This window comes from Perognathus longimembris, chromosome 9, assembly GCF_023159225.1.
Source record: "Perognathus longimembris pacificus isolate PPM17 chromosome 9, ASM2315922v1, whole genome shotgun sequence".
In the NCBI taxonomy this organism is placed as follows: domain Eukaryota; kingdom Metazoa; phylum Chordata; class Mammalia; order Rodentia; family Heteromyidae; genus Perognathus; species Perognathus longimembris.
The window spans coordinates 62,303,369-62,329,250 of NC_063169.1; the positions used below are offsets into that span (position 1 = coordinate 62,303,369).

General features: G+C 37.1%; 1 protein-coding gene across 3 annotated transcripts in view; it reads left to right on the forward strand.

The window, feature by feature from the left end:
- Window positions 1–2,015: 2,015 nt before the first annotated feature.
- Tab2 (TGF-beta activated kinase 1 (MAP3K7) binding protein 2) overlaps window positions 2,016–25,882 on the forward strand; it is a 37,291-nt gene continuing 13,424 nt past the window's right edge. Inside the window, exons 1-3 of one of the 3 annotated variants that reach the window (XM_048354265.1) lie at window positions 2,016–2,747; window positions 16,846–17,038; window positions 21,937–23,437. In XM_048354265.1, coding sequence (XP_048210222.1) covers window positions 16,937–17,038; window positions 21,937–23,437 — 1,603 coding nt within the window. In that variant the 5' untranslated portion in view covers window positions 2,016–2,747; window positions 16,846–16,936. Of the gene's footprint in view, window positions 2,748–12,677; window positions 12,868–16,839; window positions 17,039–21,936; window positions 23,438–25,882 lie in introns of those variants that run through there. The other 2 variants (XM_048354266.1, XM_048354267.1) reach the window with 2 other exon arrangements.

Below are 25,882 nucleotides of genomic sequence, written 5' to 3' on the forward strand. Positions count from 1 at the left end.
ATTTCCTGTTACTTTATAGTTGTAAATATCTATATATGATTTATGCATTTTATTACTTCAAATTATGGTTGTGTTTTAGACTCCTGTTAGATTGTGTTGTGTTATGTGTTAATAATGAAGCATATAAGCCAGGGATCATGACATACACCTGTAATCCCTGTACCTGGGAGGCAGTCTAGGGGACTTCCAATCCAGGTGAACCCGCAGTAGTGAGACCATGTCTCAAAATGCAAGCAGATAAAAACACTATATGTATGTTAGTCTATCAAATAAAGCTATGTTTCAGTATCATTGAAGTTTTTAACTTTATTGCCTTTATGCGTGTGTGTGTGTGTGTGTGTGTGTGTGTGTGTGTGTGTGTGTGTTTTGTTCCCTTCAGTGGTCCTAAGCTAAAAGCCTATCTGTATGGGGTAGTAAAGGAAAATCCTTCTAATACTTTTTTCTCTCTGAAAATTTTAATCTTGCCATATCTCCATTTTGAATAAACTATTTTGAAATACAATGTGGTAGTGAATACATTTAGAGTGACTGTAAGGAAATCTTTCTCTTTTTTTTAATTCCTTGTGGCTTTTGATGCTTGCTCTATTACTCGGTAATGTCAGAGAAGGTGTAATCTGATCTTTGAGCCATATTTGGTAAATAATAATTTTGTGTGGAACCCACTGTTCTATCATCAGTAAGAGGAAAATTATTGCCTATATGTAATGTAAGGCTTTTCTTTTCCTTTTAAAGACTTTCCTGACTAAAAAACCAAGTTAGACCATCTATTGATTACATTTTTAAGAAAAGTCTGCATTCTACGTCTATTCCTCCTCCTCCTCCTCCTCCCTCCCTTCCTCCCTTCCTCCCTCCCTCTCTCCCTCTCTCCCTCCCTCATCCTCTCCCTCCCTCATCCTCTCTCCCCCTCCTCCTCTCTCCCCCTCCTCCTCTCTCCCCCTCCTCCTCCTCTCCCCCCCCCCCCTTCTTTGGCTCAAAGATAGCTAGCACTCTACCTCTTGAGCCACAGCACCACTTCTGGATTTTTTATGTTTATGTGGTGCTGAGGAATCGAACCCAGGGTTTCATGCATGCTAGGCAAGCACACTACTGCTAAGCCACATTCCCAGCCCTAAGTCTATAACTTTTTAAACAAGAATTGTGTTGATATATTCTACTCTACCTAGAGAGAGAGAGGAATTCCATGTCTTGTAGTGTATGATGAATCTGTATACCTTAAATGCAAGTTATAATATTTTATCATAAGTTCTTAGAATTGAATCATCCTATATATGTTTTGTAGCTATTCTGAAGTCAATGTTGATAAATCAGAGTTTATATCTCCTAGAATGTGATGCAGATTAGTTAAACCTGAAGCTTATTATATAACTGATGCTTTAGAATTTATGAAAATATACCCTCGTTTCAAGCAAAGACCAAAAAAAGAAAGTATTTTATTCCTAGTAATTTACAAAGGAATATAGGATACCTGATATGTGCCGTCTTTAGGTGCTTTGTGTACTACGGCTAAATGCCATTATAGTCTAGGAACATGAGTGGTAGTGTGCCACTTAATAGAAAGGAATCTTCTGCAGAAAGTTTCAAGTCAAGACTATATTGAAACCAGATTTGAACCTAGCTCTTTTCCAGAATTCTTTTCCATGAAACTGGCCATCAAAAGAAAAGATGGAAAGTACATTTTTCACAAACCTATTTTTACTCTTTATTTTTTTTTGTTATATCAAGTTACTAGAAATACAGAGTCAAATTCTCTGCAGCTTTGTCTTCACTATTTTTTGTCCTGTTAGAATTCTAACATTCAACAGCTGCAGAAATTCAATTTATTTTGATTGCTGTGGGATTCATTTCTTAGAAAAACTCTTAAGTATGCCAGCCTACCCACTATAAGGACATAAATTCCAGATCCTAGAAATCTAATTATCAGTATAATTGTCTACCATTTTTAATATCCTGTGATTTCTGTAATCTTTGTCATTTTTGCCTGTACATGTTTTTATATGTAAAAAAAATCATCTTATTATCTGTCTTGATAATGGAAAAGATAATTTCCAACAAGGTCAGTTGTTTTTTACTCCCTTTAAGGATTACCAAATATTTTGAGAAATTGGAACTTGAAATTCTGGTTCATAGCCTGGATGTTTCTAAAGCATTTCTTAAGAAACCCCTGAGAACTGATCATGGGAAATTAGGGGAGCCGTTAAAAGCGAATAGGAAATGTAATACTGAAAGGTAAGAGCACAGTGATCCGAACATGAGAACTTCACAATTCCAGTTTTACTAAAGAAAATGGATTTTGTTATTTTTCTATTATAGTTACTCTGGTCCTTAGTTGGACAGGCTGTTGTTTAGTGCCCTTAGATAACTCATAAAAGATACTTTTTCAGTGTCTAGAATTGAGAGTCCCAACTGCAGTTGGGTGGATTAAGAGAAAAAAGCTTCCTCTGGTAACTTGTAATCTAAGAAACTCTTTTCCCACTTCAAAATATTTTATGTTAGAGACTTTAGGAATACCTCACCGCTGTTAGATCTCATAATGTTATCTGGTCAGTTTATTTATTTTGCCTGCCTCTAGTTTACTCTAGTTTCTCTTCTGCTTTCAAGGCTCCAGACCCAGTTCCTGGACCTGCCCTGGAAAAGAAGTATCCAGTAGAGATGAGCTCACTGCAGTTACATAATTAAAAATTTGTAAGCTGCAAAAATGGCAATGGGCCAACCAAGAACAGCTCCAATTTGAATTTTTCTATTTCCAGGTATGGTAAAGTCCAAGGCACCAGTCAAGCTTAGCCTGTGTAAAACTGCCTTACTATGAATTCTATAATAACCATGCCTTTACTTTCCAAACTTACAGTCCCTGTGCTATAAAACACAGTAACATCCCTAACATCAAGGTAACATGCAGCTAGTATTTGACTTTAACATAACTTGCTTGAATATTTCTAATTTAATTTTTGTTTGCTAGTAGTAGCAAACTAATGCAAAAACATCTTTCTTAAGAACAATAAATATGAAATGCTCTTGTTAAGCCCTATAAAAATGTGCCAACAGTACTCTGGGCCTCATTGAAAAGTAAGCATTGACAACAGCAACTTAACTCCTTTAAGAGATTCACATGAGGCGAATAGTACAGGGAATTGAATGGAACGCGTTCCCCCCTAATATCCTCAACCATTTGGAATTACTGATGCCTTCACATAAAGAATTAACGCATCTCTCAGTAATTGGAAATCATAGGTAATAAAAATATATAACTAATATCTGCTAATTTTAAAACTTTGTTTCTTAAGAGAAGTCAGATAGGGGGCTGGGGATATGGCCTAGTGGCAAGAGTGCTTGCCCCGTATACATGAGGCCCTGGGTTCAATTCCCCAGCACCACATATACAGAAAACGGCCAGAAGTGGCGCTGTGGCTCAAGTGGCAGAGTGCTAGCCTTGAGCAAAAAGAAGCCAGGGACAGTGCTCAGGCCCTGAGTTCAAGGCCCAGAACTGGCCAAAAAAAAAAAGAAGTCAGATAGGAAAATATCTAAGTAATTGCAATTGTCCTGAAATGTAACAACAAAACTAAAAGCTGGGGTTTACTAATGCTTTAGGTTTTAACCAAGAAAAACTACTCATAAATGGTTACAGTTAGCTTCTAAGGTTGTTAATTACTTTTGCTAATTTGTCTAGGTTGAGAAATAAAACCTGTAAAAAGGTGACTTACTGAGTAGATAACCCCGGATGTGTATATTTTTTTCATTTTAAAGTTCAGTTCATCTAAGTGATACCACCTAAAATTGAACAGAGGAATGTTATGAATTAGGAGTTTTAACAGATGATAACTATGAATGTTAACAGTTGATTTTTTTTAAATTTTTATTTTTGTCGGTCATGGGGCTTTAACTCTGGGCCTGAACGCTGTCCCTGAGCTCTTCAACTCAAGGCTAGCGTTCTACCACTTGAACCACAACACTACTTACGGTTTTTGGGTGCTTAATTGGAGATAAAGAGTCTCACGGACTTTCCTGCCCGGGCTGGTTTTGAACTGTGATCCTCAGATCTCAACCTCCTGAGTAGCTAGGTGTGAGCCACCGCCACCCGGCTAACAGTTGATCTTAATATTCCACCACGTGCCTAACCCCTTCCTTATATTCCTCCTGTGCTAATGCATAATACATTTAATATCAGGCAATTTGATACCATTAAGTCATTAGGTTGTCGATGTTGAATTAGAACCTAGAAAAAGAGCAACTAACAGTTTTACTACATGGTTAAATATATATTAGGTAAATGAAAGAAGAAATTGAAGGACTTGTCTTGTCAATCAACTTATTATTTTCAGAGGTGCTACTAACAATGAAGACATTTTCTGTACTGTTGAATGTAAATTGTATACAAAACACTATGCTAAGCACATTAGGGATTGTAGAAATGAATAAATGTTTCTGATAGACAATTATACTTGGCCTCCTTAGCTATGGATTCTGCTTCAGCTACAGACTTAGGTATGTCATAGCTGCATTTGTATTGAATATATAGACTTAAAAATGTTCCCTAAACCATACAGTATAACATCTATTTACAAGAATTTATATTGTATTAAGTAGTATAGGTAATCTAGAGATAATTTAAAGTGTAAGGGAGGGTGTGTGTAGGTTATATGCAAATACATCATTGTTGGCTGATACCAGTGTTCTCAGAGTTCCTGGATCTTATCCCTGTTGGATACTGGAGCTCAGCCGTAATATGAAAAGAGGGCATCACACGGGGGGCTGGGAATATGGCCTAGTGGCAAGAGTGCTTGCCTTGTATACGTGAGGCCCTGGGTTCGATTGCTCAGCACCACAGATACAGAAAATGGCCAGAAGTGGCGCTGTGGCTCAAGTGGCAGAGTGCTAGCCTTGAGCAAAAAAGAAGCCAGGGACAGTGCTCAGGCCCTGAGTTCATGGCCTAGGACTGGCAAAAAAAAAAAAAAAAGAGGGCATCACACTAGAGATGGAAGTAATGTACTTTTGACAGCATCAGAGAGAATTGTTTGATACAAAAGGTAATATTTCTACTGAATCTTGAAGGATGGAATTCTTTATATTATAGTGAAGTGGCAAGATCATTTCTACCTACTCTTACTCTAAATTATAAACAGTCCAGGGTGTTTAGAGAATAGTTAGGATTTAATGTAAGGTGGGCCCTATGATGTATGCATTTTTCCTGATCAAATTAAGGACATTGGGAATGCAGTGTCAGTCTGTTGAAATTTTCTTAGCAATGTGCATATAACTGAATGAATCCTTTGAAAAGCTGTAGAGAAAGTATTGAGATAATGATGTTAGAGATTAGATAGCCACATCTAACGAAAGTGTTCATTGTGCTTTTTATCAAGCATATGGGAAGTATTAACTGTAATTTCTCTTTAATCCTTACTGCAGGAATATTCTAAGAAGTAACCAAAATAATATGCACTAAGCATTTAGCATAGAACTCTGCTCCGTAGTAAGAGCTTGGACCAGAGTTAATGAGACCTCCCATTTCAACATAGGCATGGTTCTGCATACCTGTGTTCCAGCTAGGAGGAAGGCACCGGGTACAAGTGTCTCAGTCTGAGGCTGGCTCCAGGGAGAAGTTCAAGACTCTGATAGATAACTAAAGCAGAAAAGGTTTGGGATTTTGCTTCACATGATAGAGCACCTGTCTAGCAAGTGTATGATTTTGAGTATCCTCAAGAAAACTGGGGTGGTGGATATACGGGGGAGGGGAGGTGGCCATGCAATAGTTACTTATTTCTCTTTAATGGACATTAGGATTGATTTAGTAATGTACACTAGGGTAATCATCTTCCTTTTATGCACCTCTTTTATTCAAGTACGTTTTTCCTCTAGATTAGATGTTTAATATAGATATAGATAAATATTTACATAGAATTCTATACTATTAGTAACAAATACTCATTTTTTACTCTTTCTACTTGTAATCATTTTAACCATCATACTCTAGTGCTGTTACACACACACACATACATACACACACACACACACACACACACACACACACCCCATTCCACAGCTGGCCAGCTATGAGAAAAAGTAAAATGTTAGACAAGGACTGTGAGGAACTTACAGAAAATGACCAGGAGAAAACATGGGACCAAGTAAGGGATTTACGTCTGCATAGGGATTATTTGGTAAAAATAACATTTTTTGAATCTTTGTATTAAAGTTCCACTTTAATAGTTAACCAGATTATTATAAGGTTCTCATGTTGTTGAGTTAGTTTGTTAATAAATTTTTATGGTTGGTATAAGACAAAAATAATTTTTTGAGAACTGAGAAGGTGGCTTAGTGGTAGAGAGCTTGCCTAGCATGCATGAAGGCCTGGGTTGGATTCCTCAGTACCTTGTAAACAGAAAAAGCCAGAAGTTGGGCTGTGGCTCACGTGGTAGAGCTCTAGCCTTGAGCACAGAGAGGCTCAGGGACAGAGCCCAGGACCTGAATTTAAGCCTCAGGACAGGTAGTAATAATAAAAATAATAATTTTTGAAGCACTTCTATTTTCTATTCTCCTCTTTCCCTTTTTGTCCATAAGTAAGAACTTTAATACACCTAGCTTCTACTGTCTCTTAAAGATGACATGTCTGCCCAGGATAATTATCCAAAAAATACTATGAAAGGGTAGGCTACTGAAAGGAAACTTTGTTCCATCTTAAAGCCATTCTGTGTTGGAAAATAATCATGAGATGTGAAGTGGAAAATTTACACAAAGTAGTCAATTATATAACATGGATTGTCTCAAATTTATTGCACTTTTCTTAATGCTTAGAAAATGGTAGCACCCACCACAAAACCACAATACATAAGTTGCCCAGTATGGCTGACTTGCACATTCCTTTTAGAAGAACAGAACTAGTAAGCTTTTTAACCATGAGAAATGGTTAGCATCCATGGCCTTGAGCTGATACATTAAATGAGAAAATTAGGCCTTTTTTTAAAAGAGGTAGTAGTATATAGATTACTATGTTACAATAGCTGTTAACATTTATTGCTTTCTTTGGGAAATTATTCTACATTTACAAAGTTGAGATAACTGGCTTTTTAGCAACCATCATTTGCTCCCTTCAACCTTTTAAGTAACAATAAAATTGAACATGATAACTTAAAGGATGTAGCAGCATTTAAGTGGTTGATATGTTTCTGTTATTTTTTAAATCCTTATATGACATGAGTCAATATTATAGTTACACAATAAATCAATGTTGTGTACTTACTTGATGGACTGTTCTGCAGTTTAATACTTATTTTTCTTTACATATGCATTTATTTTTTGTTTTCTCTTTATATTTATGTGTATGCATATATGTTTATATAGAATGTTTATATGCAAAGTGTATATGTATATGTGTGCTTCTGTGTATATAGAGAAAAAGTAGAAAATATACATTATACATACTCTGGGAGTACATATTTGATTTATTTTTATTATCCTTAAGTAGTTTTACAAAGGGGCTTCATTTAATTCAACATGTCAGTTTGTGAGTACAATACATCTTGGTCACTGTCACCCCTTTCATCATTCTTTCTCTTCCCTCCCAACCCCACCCATCACCTCAATAATACCTAGTTCCATTTTCACATGCGTACATTGAATATTATGACTGCACTTGCCCAGCTTTCCTCTCTATTCATTTGCCCTCATATTCCTTGACACCCCTCCCCCCCCAAAAAAAAACAAGTTCTAGCTTCATGATTTTTATATTGTTAAACTCTTTAAGGTAGTTATTCAAAAGAGTTAAATGAGTATAACCCTGCCTACGTATATTCTACTTTAGTTAACTTGTTTGTGTATATATTCATATGACCCTGTATATGTTTTATATTTATAATTTAGATCTGACTTCTGCTTATGAGAGAAACATGCATTCTCTGTCTCCCTGAGTCCAACTTCATTTGACATAATTTTTTTCCAGGTCTAGCCATTTCTCTACACATGACATATCATTTTTCCTGATGGATGAGTAAAATTCCGTCATATGTACCTGTATGTATATATACATATATATATCACATTTTCTTGATTCATTCATACATTGAAGGCTGTTTCTATAACTTAGTTTTGGTGAATAGTGCAGCAATGAACATGGGTGTGCAAGTGTCTTTACTATATCTTGACTTGTAATCTTTTGGATAAATGCCCAAGAATGGTATTCCTGGACCATTTTTTTGAGGCAGCTCCAAGCAGCTTCCACAGACCAGTTTACATTCTCATCAACAATGTAATAGGGTTCCTCTTCCCTTACAACCTGGTCAACATCTGTTGTTTATATTCTTGATGATAGCCGTTCTTACTGGAGTGAGATGGAATCTCTGTTGTTTTGATTTACATTGTCTTATGGCCAGAGCTGTTGAGCATTTTTTAGTTTAGTAACTTTGTCCTTTACTTTGCAGAAACTTTTTAGCTTGATGCAATTCCATTTGTCAATTCTCTCTAATTTGTTGAGCCCCTAGAACTCTGCTCAAAAAGTTCCTGCCTATGCCACTAAGTTCTAATACTTCTCCTATTCCTTCCTGTAGTAGTTTCAGGTCCTACATTAAGATGTTTGACTTACTTTGAATTAATACTATAAGTACAAGGTAATAGACAGATCCAGTGTCAGTCTTCCATGTACAGCATTTCCTGCTGAGATGAGGGTCTTTCTATCATTCTCTTCCATTTCCCCCAACCTCACCATTCCCTTTTTTTACTTTAGATATTTGTCAGATAGGTACTCATATTTTCCCTGGGCAGCCAGGACTTCCATTATCCTACTTATTCCTTCCAGTAGGCCAGGTCTTGCTAACTTTTTTTGCCAGAACTAGCCTCAAACCACAATCCTCATAAATCACTTGGAATAATAGCTGTGAGCCTACATGCCCAGCTCATTTTATGAGGCTCATTTATAAGGTTAGTGTCTGCCTAATAGTCAACTATTGATAGATTGCAATTTGTAGAGTAGCTCTCTTTGGTTTGCTTTTTTAGGTGTATGCTAATAGAAAGCCATAACTTGAACTATCTTATAATGCATTTTAAACTTACAATGAATTATTTCTTTAGGAATTTCTAAGTTAAAAAATATCACTTGCTGAGTGCTGGTAGCTCACACCTATAATCCTAGCTAGCTAACTCTGGAGGCTGAGATCTGAGGATTGCAGCTCATCGCCAGCCCTGACAGGAAAGGCTGTAAGACTCTTTTATCTCTAGTTAGTCACAGAAAAAGTCAGAAGTGGCGCCGTGGCTCAATTGGTAGAATGCTAGCCTTAAGCAAAAGTTGCTCAGGGACAGCATACAGACTCCAAACTTCAAGCCACAGGACTGGAGGAAAAAAGGTCACTCTTCGTTGTTGTTGTTGTTATACCAGTTCTGGAGCTTGAAGTCGGGGCCTGGGCCTCCTGAGTGAGTATTACAGGCATGAGCCACTGATGCCTGGCTCACTCTTTTGATTGCCATATGTATATTACTGCTGGCCTTTAGGGGGAAAATCAATGGAGACTTTATAATGTTTTAACCATAAGATAGAATATTTTTTCAGGTATTCTTAAATTACATAATAGTATAGAGTTATCTCATCTGCATTCAAGTTTTCACTAATGCCAACACCCAAATTGCCTCTCCATTTTTATACAGCTGTAGCTCAAACTTCTGAGCTCCAGACCTACATTTCTAATACCCTGTAAGATATCTATTTTGTTTTGTTTTGGTTTTTGCGTGTGTGTGTGTGTGTGTGTGTGTGTATTTGCCAGTCCTGGGCCTTGGACTCAGGGCCTGAGCACTGTCCCTAGCTTCCTTTTGCTCAAGGCTAGCACTCTACCACTTGCGCCACAGCACCACTTCTGGCCGCTTTCTATATATGTGGTGCTGGGAAATTGAACCCAGGGCGTCATGTATACAAGTTAAGCACTCTTGCCACTAGGCCATGTTCCCAGCCCCTATTTGGATGTTTTAAAGATAGCAAAGACCTCCACATTTTTTAAACTGTACCTGTCTTTGTATCTTTGTGCTTTTCCATTGTGTAGTTCATAGATGGAACTACTAATCAGGTGAGTATATCAGAGACTGACCTTGACATTTCTCCTCCTTCACCTTAATATCTAATCCATCACCAAATTCTTTTTTTTTTTCAGTATTGGTGGTCATACCCAAGGCCTTGAGCATGCTAGTGCTCTACCACTGAGCTATAGTCCTAGCCCTATAGTAGTTTACTTCTGGAGCATCTCTGACAGTTTTTTAGATTTTTTTCTACCCAGTTACTACATTGCCATCTCTTCAGTATAAGCTGCTTTCTTTTCCTGGCTAGATGGCAACAGTATTTTTCTAATTAGTCTTCTTATATTTATTTACACTTTACTTCATGTCACTCCTCCTACCTCTTAAAATCTTTGTGTAGTTTCCCATTAATCTTAAAAATAAAATTCTCAAATTTTAATGGTCTTGAGGCAGTTTATGATATGGCCCCACCTGTTTTCCTTGCTCTTGGTTCTTTATAATGTGCTGTGCTCCCTTCTTTTTAAATGGAACAAAAGAGATAAGAACCATGGATAGGATATTTATTACCAAGAAGAATATCAGGATGGCAGATTCAGCAGCTGAAGAAAGAGAACAGGAGATAGAATAATGGAGAAGTTTATAAAGTTATAAAGTTGGATTAAATTTCTGTGAGATTCTGTGCAGGACATAGTGTCTAAAACTTGCATCTTCACTATTATATGCACTACACACTAGCCATTTCTTCAACTTGTGGATAGTAGGTAAATGATAGTTCCAATTCTGAATGCAGTTATAATTTCCCAAATTTTAATCAGACCTCTAAGTCAAATTGCTTGCCCTCTTTGTTTTCTACATTTTTTTTTCAATCTCGAGATTGGTTTCTTCTTGTGGTTACAGTTACCTCTGCATATGCTTTTAGTTCTGCAAGTGTTCACTGTGATAAATTAGACTGAATATGAAGCCTAACTTTTCGTCTGAAGGAGCCACTAACTGATACTAATCTCTGCTGTCATAGTGATTATACCTCTGCATATGCTTTTAGTTCTGCAAGTGTTCACTGTGATAAATAAGACTGAATATGAAGCCTAACTTTTCGTCTGAAGGAGCCACTAACTGATACTAATCTCTGCTGTCATAGTGATTATTTTATTGAAGAGTCAAAAATACATTTTCCTAAAGAATAAAAGAAAGTTGTATATTTAATAACCTTTTGCAATATGTTTATTGTTTTGTTCTGTCATTCTGCACATATCTGCTACTGTCTTGAAACCTTAAAGAATGAACTTTGGATTATTAAAAGCTTAGGTGCCACAACTGAACCTAATACTGGAAACATTCTGAGAAGAATAGTTTCTTTATTCTTTTCTCAGAAAAGCCATCACTTTGCTTCTTACCATAGAAAATATGGTATGGGAAATAATTTTTGCTATGGGAAGTAATTTTTCAGAGTAAATTTGTCAAGATATTTTCCAGTTTTTATACTGAAAATAAATACCAGTTTGCTTGATGGGTTGTTTTCCTTACAAATCATTTGTTTGGTCCACAACGAAGGTATCTAATTATGTAACCTTCATCCTTATCATTTACGTGGGCTAGATAGTGAAAGGTGAATTGACAGTTTTATATTTTTCCCCTATCAGCACTTAAGTTACATCATCCCACTATCTCCTACTTGTCATTGTTTCTGCTGAGAAATCAGCATTTGTTCCAAATGCTTTTCTTCTGTAAATACCATTTCTTTGGCTATGTTTAAGATTTTCTGGTGGTTTTTTTTTTTTAGCAGTTTGACTATATTATATGATTGCTTTGTTTTCAAGTTCAACTCTTATGTAATCAATCTAATTAATTCTGTCAAGTGAATTTTTTGTTTCAGTTATTTAATATCTTAGCTCTTGAGTTTTTGTGTGCATGTGTGCCTGTACATGTGTGTATAGTTTGTATAGTTACTATTTCTTTGCAGAGAAATCCAAGTATATTTGAGCTTAGATTCATGCGCATAGTTAAAATAACTGCTTTCAAATAGTGCTAATTCTAGCAGCTCAGTTATCTTGTCTTTTCTCTTGGGTATGGATCCGTTTTTTCTGTTCCTTCTATATAACATTTTGGACTATATCTAGTCCATACATGATATATAGTGATTCTGGATTCTATTATGTTCTTCCAGTGGATATTGATACTTGGTTTGTTTTAGTGTCCAGTTAATTTGATTGAATTCAAGCTATAATCTTGGGATCTCAAATGAGTTATTTTAACTTTAGTTTGGCTATTTGGGATCTGTCTCATATATGTAATTCAGAAATCAGTATACAGAGTGTAGACATGAAATTTGGACTAATTCTCTAAGGTTTTATCCTTTTCACAATTTACTCACTGGGCTTTCAACATGGGTTTTCATTCCAAAGTCTGTCTTTTTGGTTCAACAAAATGCCTGAGATAATAAAAGTTTATTAAAAGAATTTTTTTTTCCTTAGACCCATGGTTTCGGTCTTTGGTCACTTGGCTTCATTGCTTCTCACTTTGATAAAGAACATCATGGTGAAAGTAGTATGTGATGGAGCAAAGCTGCTCACCTTGTGACAGCCTGGAAAAGGGAGAGTAAGGCAATTAGTGAAAACAAGATTCGAGAGCACCCCCCCCCCTGCCCAGGATCCCCTCCTCCCACAGTTTCCACCACCTGCCGAGAACCAGACCTTCAACATGTAAACCTTTCAGGGACATTGTAGACCCAAATTATAACAGTTATCCTTGCTGTCCTCTTCTTCCAAATACTGCTTCTTGTATTTCTTTTTCCGCTTTTAAATGGCTGCTGCTTTATACTTTATCTTGTTTTTATAGATGTTGTTCATGAAGCATTGGCCCAATAGGATCTATTCAGTCTTTACAGTAAGTGTACATGAAATATAGTTGCAGGGGCTGATAGAGCATTTGCCTAGTACTATGCAGAGGATTTTCGTTTGAGCCCCAGCACAGAAAAAAACAAAAGTGCGATTATACCTTTGAGTAGTTTCTTCATTGTTTACTTCATGTTTTAAAAAACCAAGTTAACTTTCTTTTCATGATTAAATATCATGTTCTTCATTTAGACCACGGATTTGTCTCTTCCTAAAATTATGTATAATCGTTTTTCAGATATAGATCATTTGAGATGTACTTTACAAACTGATATAAAGGAATTGTAAGACCTTTATTTCATTCAATAAATGTTACATCTTCTCCAAGACAAGAATGATCTACATCCTTGCTATACATCAGTAACCAGTGTATTAAGTTTGGGGAATAAATAGATAAGGGGTGAAATATAAGCAAAAGCCATATGAGAACGTGATAGTGAGGGATCAACAGGGATGTGGCATTCTTTTCCTTAGGAAACTGGTCAAAGCCCAAAACTTTATGAAAGGAACAAGGAGTAGCTTAGAGGATGAGGGGTGGTAATTAACAAGAGGCCTATAATATCTAACTTGAGCAGAAAGGTTGATTGCTCTGATTTTACTTTTCACAAAGATTGCTTGCTAGAGGAAAACTATAGGAATATGGACGGGATTGTGATGAGCAAAGAATGAAGATGAAAAAGACTTTCAGAGACTATGTGATAGCAATCGAATTTCGGTGGTTTGAATAAAAGCAGTTACAGGAAGAACAGAGTGGCCAAAGTCAAAATACTTTGTGTAGATAAAGTCAACAGGACTTGACAATAGATTGAATGTGGGATGAGAGAAGGACCAACTGGGTGAATGAATGAAAACCTGAAATGGAAAGAAAAACTCATAAAGGGTTGTTTTGAATAGAGGAAATTACAAGCTCCGTTTGGGCATGTTGAGGTTGAAATGAGTTTTATATGCCTAGTAGGAAATGTCAACCAGGAGGTTGAATGTATTGTTTTGGAACTCAAGAGATTGAGATTGGGGCTGGGAATATGGCCTAGTGGCCAGAGAGAGTGCTTGCCTCATATACATGAAGCCCTAGGTTCAATTCCCCAGCACCACATATACAGAAAATGCCAGAAGTGGCGCTGTGGCTCAAGTGGCAGAGTGCTAGCCTTGAGCAAAAAGAAGCTAGGGACAGTGCTCAGGCCCTGAGTCCAAGCCCCAGGACTGGCCAAAAAAAAAAAAAAAAAGAGAGAGAGAGAGATTGAGATTGTAGATGATAATTTTCCACAAAGCTTGGCATCTACATGCTATTTGAAGCCGTCTGTTTGATTGAAGTTACAGTGAAGTGGAAGGCAGGCAGCGCTGCACAGAAACCCCATGTCTGAGCTCAAGCCACTAAATGATTTGCTGTTTGGAAAAAAAGGAGGGCCTGGTAAAGTAGGCTGAGAAGTTGCTGCAGGTAAAAGGAAAACTTCATCTCAAGCCAGAAAAAGAAATTGTTTAGAGGCAGAGAGTGAGGCCAAGCAGGGTGTGGCTCAAGACTAATGCTACACAAGAGTTAGCAGTCAGGGATTGATCAGGATTTTTAGGCCAGCCTGAGGGGAAGATGAGAACTCATCCCAACCAATGGCTGGGCACAGGAGGTAGGCCTGTCTTCCCCAGCATGTAAAGAGAAGTACACGGAGGAGGACTTTGTCCAGGGTCAGCCTGGGCATAAAGTTAGACCGCATCTTGAAGATAACCAACACAAAAAGGGGTTGGAAGAGTGACTCAAGTGGTAGAGTGCCTGCCTAGTAAACGCGCCCCTGAGTTCAGTCCCTAGTACCACCAAAAAACAAGAATCGAGGAGTAGTTGACTGGGTCACAAAATATAGAGAGGTCTATTAAAATGAGGTCTGAGAACTTGCCATTGGGTTTTATAGTCTGAAAGTGTATGCAGCTTTGTTTGGTGTTGTCTCAGTGAAAAACAGACTGGGCCGATTTAAAACTGACAGGGAGGGAAGAAAGGATTTGTATAAACAGCCTTCTTAAGGAATTTTACATCAAATTAGGAAGGCAGAGAAATGAAAGGTTGGAGAGGAGGTAACGAAGAGTTTTCTTAAGATGAGTAGTTCTGTAGTGTGTTTATCACTACTTGTATTAGTTTTAAATATTATTTACTATTTACAATATTTCTGTGTTTTTTTCTTCAACCCATTTGTAAAAACTACTCTTGAGTGCTAAAATCATTTGTGCAGACGTGTATGTTTGAGAGGGGTGTTCATAGAAATGCTTTTGGGAAATCTCTAATACAAATAACTTGCTTTTGATTTTACCTATGAGACAGAATAAAGCTGAAGTTGTAACAGCAGATGTAGTTAAGTAAAACTTAATCAAATGATTGAAAAGCAAAAAGGTATGCTAATTGTGTTGTTTGGTTTTTATTGTTTTGTTTTGTGTTTTTTGGCCAGTCCTGGGCCTTGGACTTCGGGTCTGAGCACTGTCCCTGGCTTCTTTTTTTGCTCAATGCTAGCACTCTACCACTTTAGCCACAGCGCCACTTCTGGCTGTTTTCTATATATGTGTGCTAGGGAATCGAACCCAGGGCTTCATGTATATGAGGCGAGCACTCTTGCCACTAGCCCATATTCCCAGCCCCACTAATTGTGTTTAATACATGAATGAACTTTTATTCTATTGATGACTCAGGAATTGTATCATAACCAAATCTAATGAGAAATACTTTATCATGCTGTGTAACATGCTAGTTACATAGTAATGAAAAAGAGACCTAGTTCTTACATCCATATAGGTTACAGGCTTCTATATTTAAGCTTCATTATACCTTAGACCACAAATACAAAATTTGTTGCCAAGCACTGGTAGCTCACAACTCAAGAAGGCTGAGATCTAAGGGCCATGATTCAAAGCCACCCTAGGTAGAAATGCCCATGGGACTCTTATCTCCAATTAACCATTAAAAAGCTGAAAATTGAGCTGTGGCTCAAGTGTTAGTAGACCTTGACCAAAAAAGCTCAGGAACAGCACCCAGGCCATGATTTCAAACCAGACCATCTCTCTCTCTCTCTCTCTCTCTCTCTCTCTCTCTCTCTCTCTCTCTCTCTCTCTCTCTCTCTCTCTCTGGATTGTGTCATCTTGCTAAATTTATCCTATTAAAATAGCTTAATATTTTGTTTAGGTTTATATGCCTAACTCATTTGTATCTCGAAGTTTTAAAAATTAAATGTGATTTACATTAGGAACATTAAGAATATAAAATAGGAGGAAGCTCTTAACTTTGGCCACACATTAACATCACTGAGGAATTTTTAAAAATCCATATTCCCGGCCTGTTCCCCAACTAATTAGCTAGAACCTCTATGGCTGGGCCCCAAGTATTAAAATTTTGCAAATACCAATTTAAAAAGAAGACACAGGAAAGAAAATACTACTAACCCCCTGAGAATGAATGAATTATTCATTTAAGGATTGAGTATATCCCAAAGCAAAATATAAACTGTTGGATTATAGACCCAATATGTATTAAATATAAGTAAGTAAAATAGATTACAGTTAATAAGTTTTAAAAGCTAAAGCCTTCACCCACATTAGAACCACATTTGTTTTCAGGTTTGTAACCAAGAATTTTAAATAGAACAAATAAAATGTTATTTCTCCAGCCATCCTCTGTAATCATTAAAAAAAAAAAATCACTAAAGTTGTTGATGCTCCTCTTTTAAAAGAAGGAAGAAAGACAATCTTGGTAGTAACTTCTTACTGAATGCCTCTTGACACTACCACTGTGGTGCAGGCATGTAACAATAAGGAATTAGGCAATATAAAAGAATGTCTGTTATTAGAAGTTACATAGCTGTATGGAAAGCATTATAAGGCTCAATCATATTGTTACTGTTTATATTGTTAGGTGCAAAAGTATACTACCTTTTATACTTTAAATCCACAACAGTATTCATTCTGTAATCAGTTCTCATTAAATTTCTTTTCTCTTTCACAGAAAATGCTTGGCCAGAAGAGATGAGTACAAATTCCACTAAGGCCTAGAATTGCCTACTGTACAGAGATAGTCTTGAGCAGGCAGTATACGAATGGCCCAAGGAAGCCACCAAATTGATTTTCAGGTTTTACATGACCTGCGACAAAAATTCCCTGAAGTACCTGAAGTTGTTGTATCCAGGTGCATGCTACAGGTCAGTGTTGAGTTATTTCTTAATCTGTTAACATAAAGTTGGTGTTTATTTTCTTGTTGGCATTAATGTGCTGTGATGAAAAGAAGAGAACTTTGCTGTTGATAACTATGTTGCTTTTGTCAAGAGCAGATTCTCTGTATTCCATTTTTTGTAAAGTCTACATGGCACTGATCTTGTAGATTAAATACAGGTATTAAATTATTTAAGTCAATGATTCATAGTTTTATTAGCTTTATTTTTCCCCTTCCTCAAGGCACAATTTAAAAATTTCTCTTTATATGGAAGTAGAAGGGTAAGGAGCAGAAAACTTGGGTTGTAATCCCTATTTCAAGGGTATTTGTTTAAAAAGCCTTCTTTATATTTTACTTTTCTGTAAAACGGAGGCATTTTATTTATGAGTACCTAAGTTCCAAGACCTAAAGAAGAGAGTTAGGTTTTATAGTTTTAAATTTAACTTGTAAGTTTCCCAATTAATGTAACTCTTATTTCTTCATACAATTCTAGGGATTTATAATTCTAAATATTTAGTGATAGTTGCGTCTTTCTATTTGGTTAAACTGAAAATCTTTGTATCAGAAAGTATTCTACAGTGCTAGAGGCAGTGAGCAAGTGATAAAGCACCCCTGCCTAGCAAGCGGGAAGCCTTGAGTTTAAACCATAGTACGGCTGATTAATTAATTAATGTGTGTATATATACACACACATCTATGTATGCATTTTTTCTGAGCTAATAAAACATGATTTTGACAAATAGCATTCAAAGTTTGCAGTTGTATAAATTTTCTTAGAGATATACTTGATAACAAATGATTACATAATTTAGTTCAAGCCTTTATTGCCTTTTGTCTATCCTTTGACTTCATTCTTCTAATAGACTGTCTTCAGCCTAATCCAGTTGTGGTCTCTCTAATCCACCTTTGTCAGTGACTTTCTAACTGCAGATTTTGCCGTGTATTTGCATTTTTATAAAACCTTGTTGTTTCATGCCCTTCCGAATGAATTTCATGTGTCTTTACTACGGCATATTCGTTTTTGATGTGGAACTTAACTTTTCTAAAATGGAGTGGCTTATCTGCTTCTTCCTCCTTACACCCTCTTATGTTGTTATCCTCTGAGCTCTATCCGATTCTCCACACTTCTTGCTGTACATAGACAGTGTTAAGATTATTGTTTTGGTAATAAGCAGGCCCCAATTTTTTATTATTATGAGGAGTAATCTAATTAACCTTTTACCCTTTACCATATTACCTTCATATGCATACCCTTGACTGTACAGTAGGAAGAAAAAACATGGAAGAATTGAATTTGATAATGCAGGGTAAGCAACTAGTAAGATGCCTGGTTCATAATGAGAGCTTGGTAAGTGTTATTGGTTAGTACCATAGTTGTGATCTCAAAAATGGAATTTCTCCTTTAATGTAAGAGTACTCTAAATCTCTTAAGTGTCTGAAATATTGGAAGTGGAAATGGCTTAGTAAAGATGTGGCAGTGTTTTATCTATTTTGCATGTGTTTGTTTTTCTTTACATTCTCAAAGATGGCCGTTCAGCTCAGTGGTGTTATACTAAAAATCATTCACTATCAAAAGGAGAAGCAGTCACTAGATAACAAAGAAGTCAAATATTTTAAGTTGAATTTGTAATTCTACCACTTTTCTACATACAAAACACAATTTGAGCTGGACACTCGTGGATTACACCTGCAGTCCTAGCTACTCAGGAGGCTAAGATCTGGAGATCCAGGTTCAAAGCCAGTTAGGGCGGGAAAGTCTATGAGACTCTTATCTCCAGTCAATTACTTAAAATCCAAAGTGAAGCTATGGCTTCAGTGGTAGGGTGCCAGCCTTGATCAAAAGAAAGCTCAGGGACAGCACCCAAGCCTGGAGTTCAAACCCCATGCGCGCACGCGCGCGCGCACACACACACACACACACACACTAATTTGAATGAAGAGTCTTCATGATTGCATTATAGAAGAATTTAGTATGTCATAATTACTTAATTTTACATTCAATAGTATTGTCTATATTTTAATTTGAGCCCCATGGTGGAAAGACTTAAAGATAGGGTTGGAAAAAATTGAGAGAATTTTATCTGGTTCTTTTAAATTGTTATATATAATCTTGCTTAAGTTTTTGTTCATTAATTTGTATTTACCTGCTTAAATAAACCAAATGTAGAGGGAAATAAAGAGGTAACAGTAATAATGATGATGATGATAAGTGGAAGGCTCTAGTAAACATCCAGGGAATGAATAGCAGTTCCCATTTACCTGGAGAATGTGAAATGAAAAAAAAATGGGAAGGGGGAAAAGTAGTAAGAGTAGACTCAGAAGTTAAAGAAGATATAGGGAAGGTGGAGAGATAGTGGGGAAATAGTCTCCTCTAGAACTCCTTAACTTTTCAAGTAAAATGGAATTTTGTAGTAAAATAAAACTATATTGAAGGTGTTTAATTACTGAAAAACTAGCAGGAAAATACTACAAGTTCTTTAACAAAATTCCATAGGAAACAACTATGTTCTAGAACATTTCCCCATAGCTCAGTAATTGATATTTTAAAATAGTTTAACCAGGAATAAAGCAGTCTTTTGTAGAATTACTTTAAATTTTTTTTCTTTCCCTTCTCTAATTCATGGGATTGGACCCAGGGCCTCAAAGGCAAGTGCTCAACACTTGAGCCACACCCCAAGCCCAGTTAGAATACTTTCAGAAAACAAGTATATATATGTTGTGTCTGTGCGCGTGTGTATCTATATAGATATATCTATACATATATACTCTATTTCACATTCTCCAGGTAAATGGGGATGTTTACTAGAGCCTTCCACTTATCATCATCATCATTATTATTGTTACCTCTTTATTTCCCTTTACATTTGGTTTATTTAACCAGATAAATACAAATTAATAAACAAAAACTTAAGCAAGATTATATATAACAATTTAATAGAACCAGATAAAAGAATATGTATGTGCAGATATAGATATAGATACTCTTCAGTATCTTTTTTGCAATGTGTTAGGAAAACAAGATTGTCTTGTGGCATACACATAAAATTTTATCACTCAGAAATCTGAGATAGAAGGATGACATGTTCAAGTCTAGACTGAGCTGAGTAATGAGACTCTTGTCTCAAAAAAGGAAACGTTCAGGGGCCAGACATGGTGGTACACACCTGTAATCCTAGCCACTCAAGGTAGAAAGAGATCAGGAAAATTCCAATTCAAGGCCAGCCTGAGCAAAAAGCAAGACCCTAACTCAACCAGTAAGCATGGAGTAATGGTGTGTGTTCCAGCAATTTCAGCTACAAAGGAGGCATAGGTAGGAGGGTTGTAATCAGAGGCCAACCTAAGGAACAAATATAAGACTTTATCCAAAACATTACTAAAGAAAAAGGCTGGGGATGTGCTGGGGGAATGTCTTGCAAGCATGAAACACAGAGTTCAAACTCACTTACCAAAGCTGGAAGTATGGCTCCAAGTGGTAGAATGCCAGCCTAGTAAACAGAAGACACTGATTTCAAACCCCAGTACACACACACACGCACGCACGCACACACACACACACGCACGCACACACACCCCCCAACAAAAAATTCATGACATTCTGGGCATCCAGGTAATTTACTTTTACCTGATTCACCAAGAAATATGGCAAGAAAAGAATGGGAAGAATTTCTCTGGATATAACTAGCTTGCAGGACTTCCAAACTTGGAAAATACTAAAGGCAAATTAGTCTCCTGTAAATGTAATATAAGTTTCTCTTGTTTGGTGACAGCATTTATTTGTTTACATTTTGACAGACTCACTATGTAGAGACTGGCTAGCCTCAAACTCATGATCTCCCTTCCTTAGCCTCTTAATCTACCTGAATTGCAAGTACTAGGGGAAAAGATCAGTTTTATACGTCAGTCTTCCACAGTGCTATGTATATGGTAAACGTTCAACAAATACTTTGTAAATGATTCATGACCGATGGCTAGACTATCTCTGCTGATGATTCCTTACAGTTCAGTTTTGCTTTTCTTTTTGTTTCTCTTGAGTGGATTTTTATGGTACTCTCTAAAGGTAGAGATAGGAACTCTGGAACTTCATTGTGTTTCTGTATTTCGTAGAAAGATTCTTTCTACTGGTTAAGAGGAAGAAGGTAAAAAAGTTAGGTGACATTGGTTTGAATTGTAGAAACTTAAATTTTTTAGACAGCCTTGCACTGGTGGCTCACTTCTGTAATCCTAACTACTCAGAAGTCTGAGGATCATGGTTCAAATGAAACCAGCCTGGGCAGGAAAGTTCATTAGACTCTTACCTCCAATGAACCACCAGAAGGCCAGAAGTAGCTCTATGGCTCAAAGTGGTAGAGCACTATCCTTGAGCAAAAGAGCTCAGGGACAGCACCCAAGACCTGAGTTCAAGCCCTAGGACTAGCACCAAAAAAATTTTTTAACATTAGCAAGGTCTTTGGTTTAAAAGAATTTATTGATAGAATAACTATTGTGTAAATATTGTTAGAATGTTTTTCCCAATACTTTGAGAAATCCTGAATGTTACTGTTCACTTTAGAAACAAATGTAATTATAAACTGTAACATAATTAAGTTGGTTACTTTGTTCAGCACTAAACTTCTATTTTAGTTAGGTTATAATTTTACTGTATTTGTATGAATCCATTTTGCTAAATAGCTTCTAAAACAACAGTGATGTGATTTTATCTACATTACATTATTAGTGAGGATTTTTAATTTGTCATTTGCATAAAAATTATTCTCAAAAAGTTTCATGTATATTTGCTATAATTTTATTAGTCTTTAACTTCTTAAACACACTTTTGTGTAACAGTGACAATCTGAGTTCTAGTTTCTGGTTATTAATATATATATTGTTTTTGTTTTTGTTTTATAGAATAATAATAACCTGGATGCTTGCTGTGCTGTTCTCTCTCAGGAGAGTACAAGGTATCTTTATGGTGAAGGAGATCTGAATTTTTCAGATGATTCAGGAATTTCTGGTCTACGTAATCACATGACTTCTCTCAACCTGGACTTGCATTCACAGAATGTTTACCACCATGGAAGAGAAGGAAGTAGAATGAATGGAAGTCGGACTTTAACGCACAGCATTAGTGATGGACAGCTTCAGCGTGGTCAGTCCAACAATGAACTATTTCAGCAGGAGCCACAGACAGCACCAGCTCAAGTTCCTCAAGGCTTTAATGTTTTTGGAATGTCCAGTACTTCTGGTGCTTCAAATTCAACACCGCATCTTGGATTTCACCTAGGCAGCAAAGGAGCATCTAATCTTTCTCAACAAGCTCCCAGATTTAATCCAATTATGGTAACTTTAGCCCCAAATATCCAGACTGGTCGTAATACTCCTACATCTTTGCACATACATGGTGTACCTCCACCTGTACTTAACAGCCCACAGGGAAATTCAATCTATATTAGGCCTTATATTACACCTCCTAGTGGTACAACTCGACAGACACAACAGCATTCTGGCTGGGTATCTCAGTTTAATCCCATGAACCCTCAGCAAGTCTATCAACCTTCACAACCTGGTCCTTGGACTACTTATCCTGCATCTAATACTCTGCCACATACCTCAACCCAACAGCAAAATCAGCAAGGCCACCAGACCTCTCATGTCTACATGCCCATCAGTTCACCTACTACTCCACAACCGCCAACAGTTCATTCATCTGGTAGCTCACAGTCTTCTGCCCATGGCCAATATAACATTCAGAATATTTCAACAGGACCTCGAAAAAACCAGATCGAAATCAAACTTGAACCCCCCCAAAGAAACAATTCTTCAAAATTACGTTCTTCTGGACCTCGAACCTCCAACAGTTCCTCTTCAGTCAACAGCCAGACCCTAAGTAGAAATCAGCCCACTGTTTACATATCTGCCAGTCCTCCCAATACTGATGAGATGGTCTCCCGGAGTCAGCCTAAGGTCTATATTTCAGCTAATGCCACCACAGGAGATGAGCAGGGGCTGCGGAATCAGCCCACACTCTTCATATCCACAAACCCTGGGGCATCTGGTGCCTCCAGGAATATGTCCGGACAACTGAGCATGGGCCCTGCTTTTATCCATCACCACCCTCCCAAAAGTCGAGCAATAGGCAGTAACTCTGCAACTTCTCCTCGAGTGGTGGTTACCCAGCCCAACACAAAATACACCTTCAAAATTACAGTTTCTCCCAATAAACCCCCTGCAGTTTCACCAGGGGTGGTGTCCCCTACATTTGAACTTACAAATCTTCTCAATCATCCTGATCATTATGTAGAAACAGAGAATATTCAGCACCTCACTGACCCATCCTTAGCACATGTGGATAGAATAAGTGAAGCACGGAAACTGAGTATGGGATCTGATGATGCTGCCTATACACAAGGTAATACTCATTCTAACAAAGGGGCAATTTTCATGCTGGGCTTTATTGTTGTGCACTTGATGTCAAAGTAGACTGGGCATGAGCATTATATTATCTTCAAATGTTAGCCCAAATACTAACATTTGAAAGCATTCATACTAATTTTAACTTTTATTTTATTACCATAAAACATCAATTTTGGTAGTTATCAGCTCTTCAGCGTAATCAACTCTGGTTTTCTATAATGCATTCCAGTCATCTGCCGTCCACAAGTCCTGCCTCTTCCACCCCCAAGGGATTGAATCCAGGGCCTTGTGCTTGTTGGACATGCATTCTACCACTTGATTCCCGTCCCTGGGCTTTTGGGGTACTGGTGATTGTTGTTTGTGTTTGGTTTGCATTTCGTTTGTTCTTGAGGCAGGGTCTGCTAACTTTGCCTGGGCTGGCCTAGAATTCTTGATCCTCCTGGCCCTGCCTTCCCCCAAGCAGCTGAGATTATGGGAATGTGCCTAGCTTTTAGTTCTTCTCGTATGTGTAGTAATGCTGGCTTTCCTTTAACATTTCTGGGTGCTGATGACTCACACCTGTAATCCTAGCTACTCCGGAGGCTGAGACTTGAGGATTAGGGCTCAAAGCCATCTGAGCAGGAAAGTCCATGGGACACCTATCTCCAATTAACCACCAAAAAAGCCAAAAACGGAGTTATGGTTTGAATGGTATAATGCTAGTCTTGAGCAGAAAAGCTTAGGGACAGTACCCAGACCTTGAGTTCAAGCTCAATGACCTGCACCAAAAAAAAAAAAAAAAAAACCTACCTTATTACAAAAGCCAGGGTTGACTCATCAGACTAACATGACTGCTAAAAATGATTTCTCAACTACTTTCCAAGACCTCTTATGAAAATAAAGAGATCTGGATCCTAAGCATAAAAAAAATGTTTTCTCATTGTTTTATTTTTCCTGAAATCATCTGTAGTACTACATAACTTGCAAACTGTATGCATTGGTAAAAAAGTTTCACATAATCACAAATTCTAGAAGTCTCACAAAGTCATAAATTACTTAATGATACGTTAAAGCCTTTCCCTCAGTCATATTCTTGTTCTGATCATCTGATTGATATTAATCAAAACAAAAATAAAAATAGAAGTGAAAAAGAAAAAAAATGAGTTAAAAAATAAGCCCCTTAGCATTTCTCGTTCCTTGTCATTTTTTCTTTCTTTCTTTTTTTTTTTTTTTTTTTTTTTTTTTGGCCAGTCCTGGGCCTTGAACTCAAGGCCTGAGCACTGTCCCTGGCTTCTTTTTGCTCAAGGCTAGCACTCTGCCACTTGAGCCACAGCGCCACTTCTGGCTTTTTCTATGTATGTGGTGCTGGAGAATTGAACCCAGGGCTTCATGTATATGAGGCAAGCACTCTTGCTACTAGGCCATATTCCCAGCCCCCCCTTGTCATTTTTTCATTAGTACTTTTTTCTAAAATTCAGCTCTTCTGTTTGAGATTTAATAAAATGCCAATTTTGACAAATTTATGAGCTCAATATTCTTTTCAAAAGGAAATGTAAATTAAATTAGTTCAGACTTTTGAATTTGTACTTTAAGCATCTGCTGATTAGAAATGCCTTTGTAGAACTCTGTTTATTGTAGGCATTAAAATCACGTTATTATATAATTAGATCAATAATTAAGATAAGTTTACATTAAAATACTTAGGGATTTTTTTTTCTCCAAGTGACCCCTCCTACCTGTCAGTTCTCAGTCTTAACAGTAACTTTTTAATTTGAAGTCAGTCTTAAGAGTTAGAAAATATTTTAAATATCATACAGAACCAACACCTATATTTAACGTATCATACAAATTCATTTGGGGTGTACAAATCAATGATTTTTAGTATATTTTCTGATATTATCACAACCAGTATAGAACACTTTGTTAACCTCAGAGAGAAACCCAAAGGGCTGGGAATATGGCCTAGTGGCAAGAGTGCTCACCTCATATACATGAAGCCCTAGGTTCGATTCCTCAGTACCACATATATAGAAAAGGCCCGAGGTGGTGCTGTGGCTCAAGTGGTAGAGTGCTAGCCTTGAGCAAAAAGAAGCCAGGGACAGTGCTCAGGCCCTGAGTTCAAGCCCCAGGACTGACAAAAAAAGAAACCCAAAGATCAAGCACAATGACCCATGCCTATAATCTAGCTACCCCAGGAGGCTGAGATTGGGAGGACCACAATTTGAAGCCAGCCTGTCAGGAAAGTTCATGACATCCAATCTCAACTAATAAAAAAATTGAAAATAGTGGTGTGAATAGTGATGATTTCTTTTATTGCAGCTCTGCAGGCAACACAAATAAGATAGTAGTCCAGTCAGGCCCAAGCAAAATGTGAGACCATATTTTCAAAAAGAAAGGGTCTGCAAGTATTGGCACAAGTGGTAGAGCATTTGCATAACATATATATAAGAGAGTTCCAACC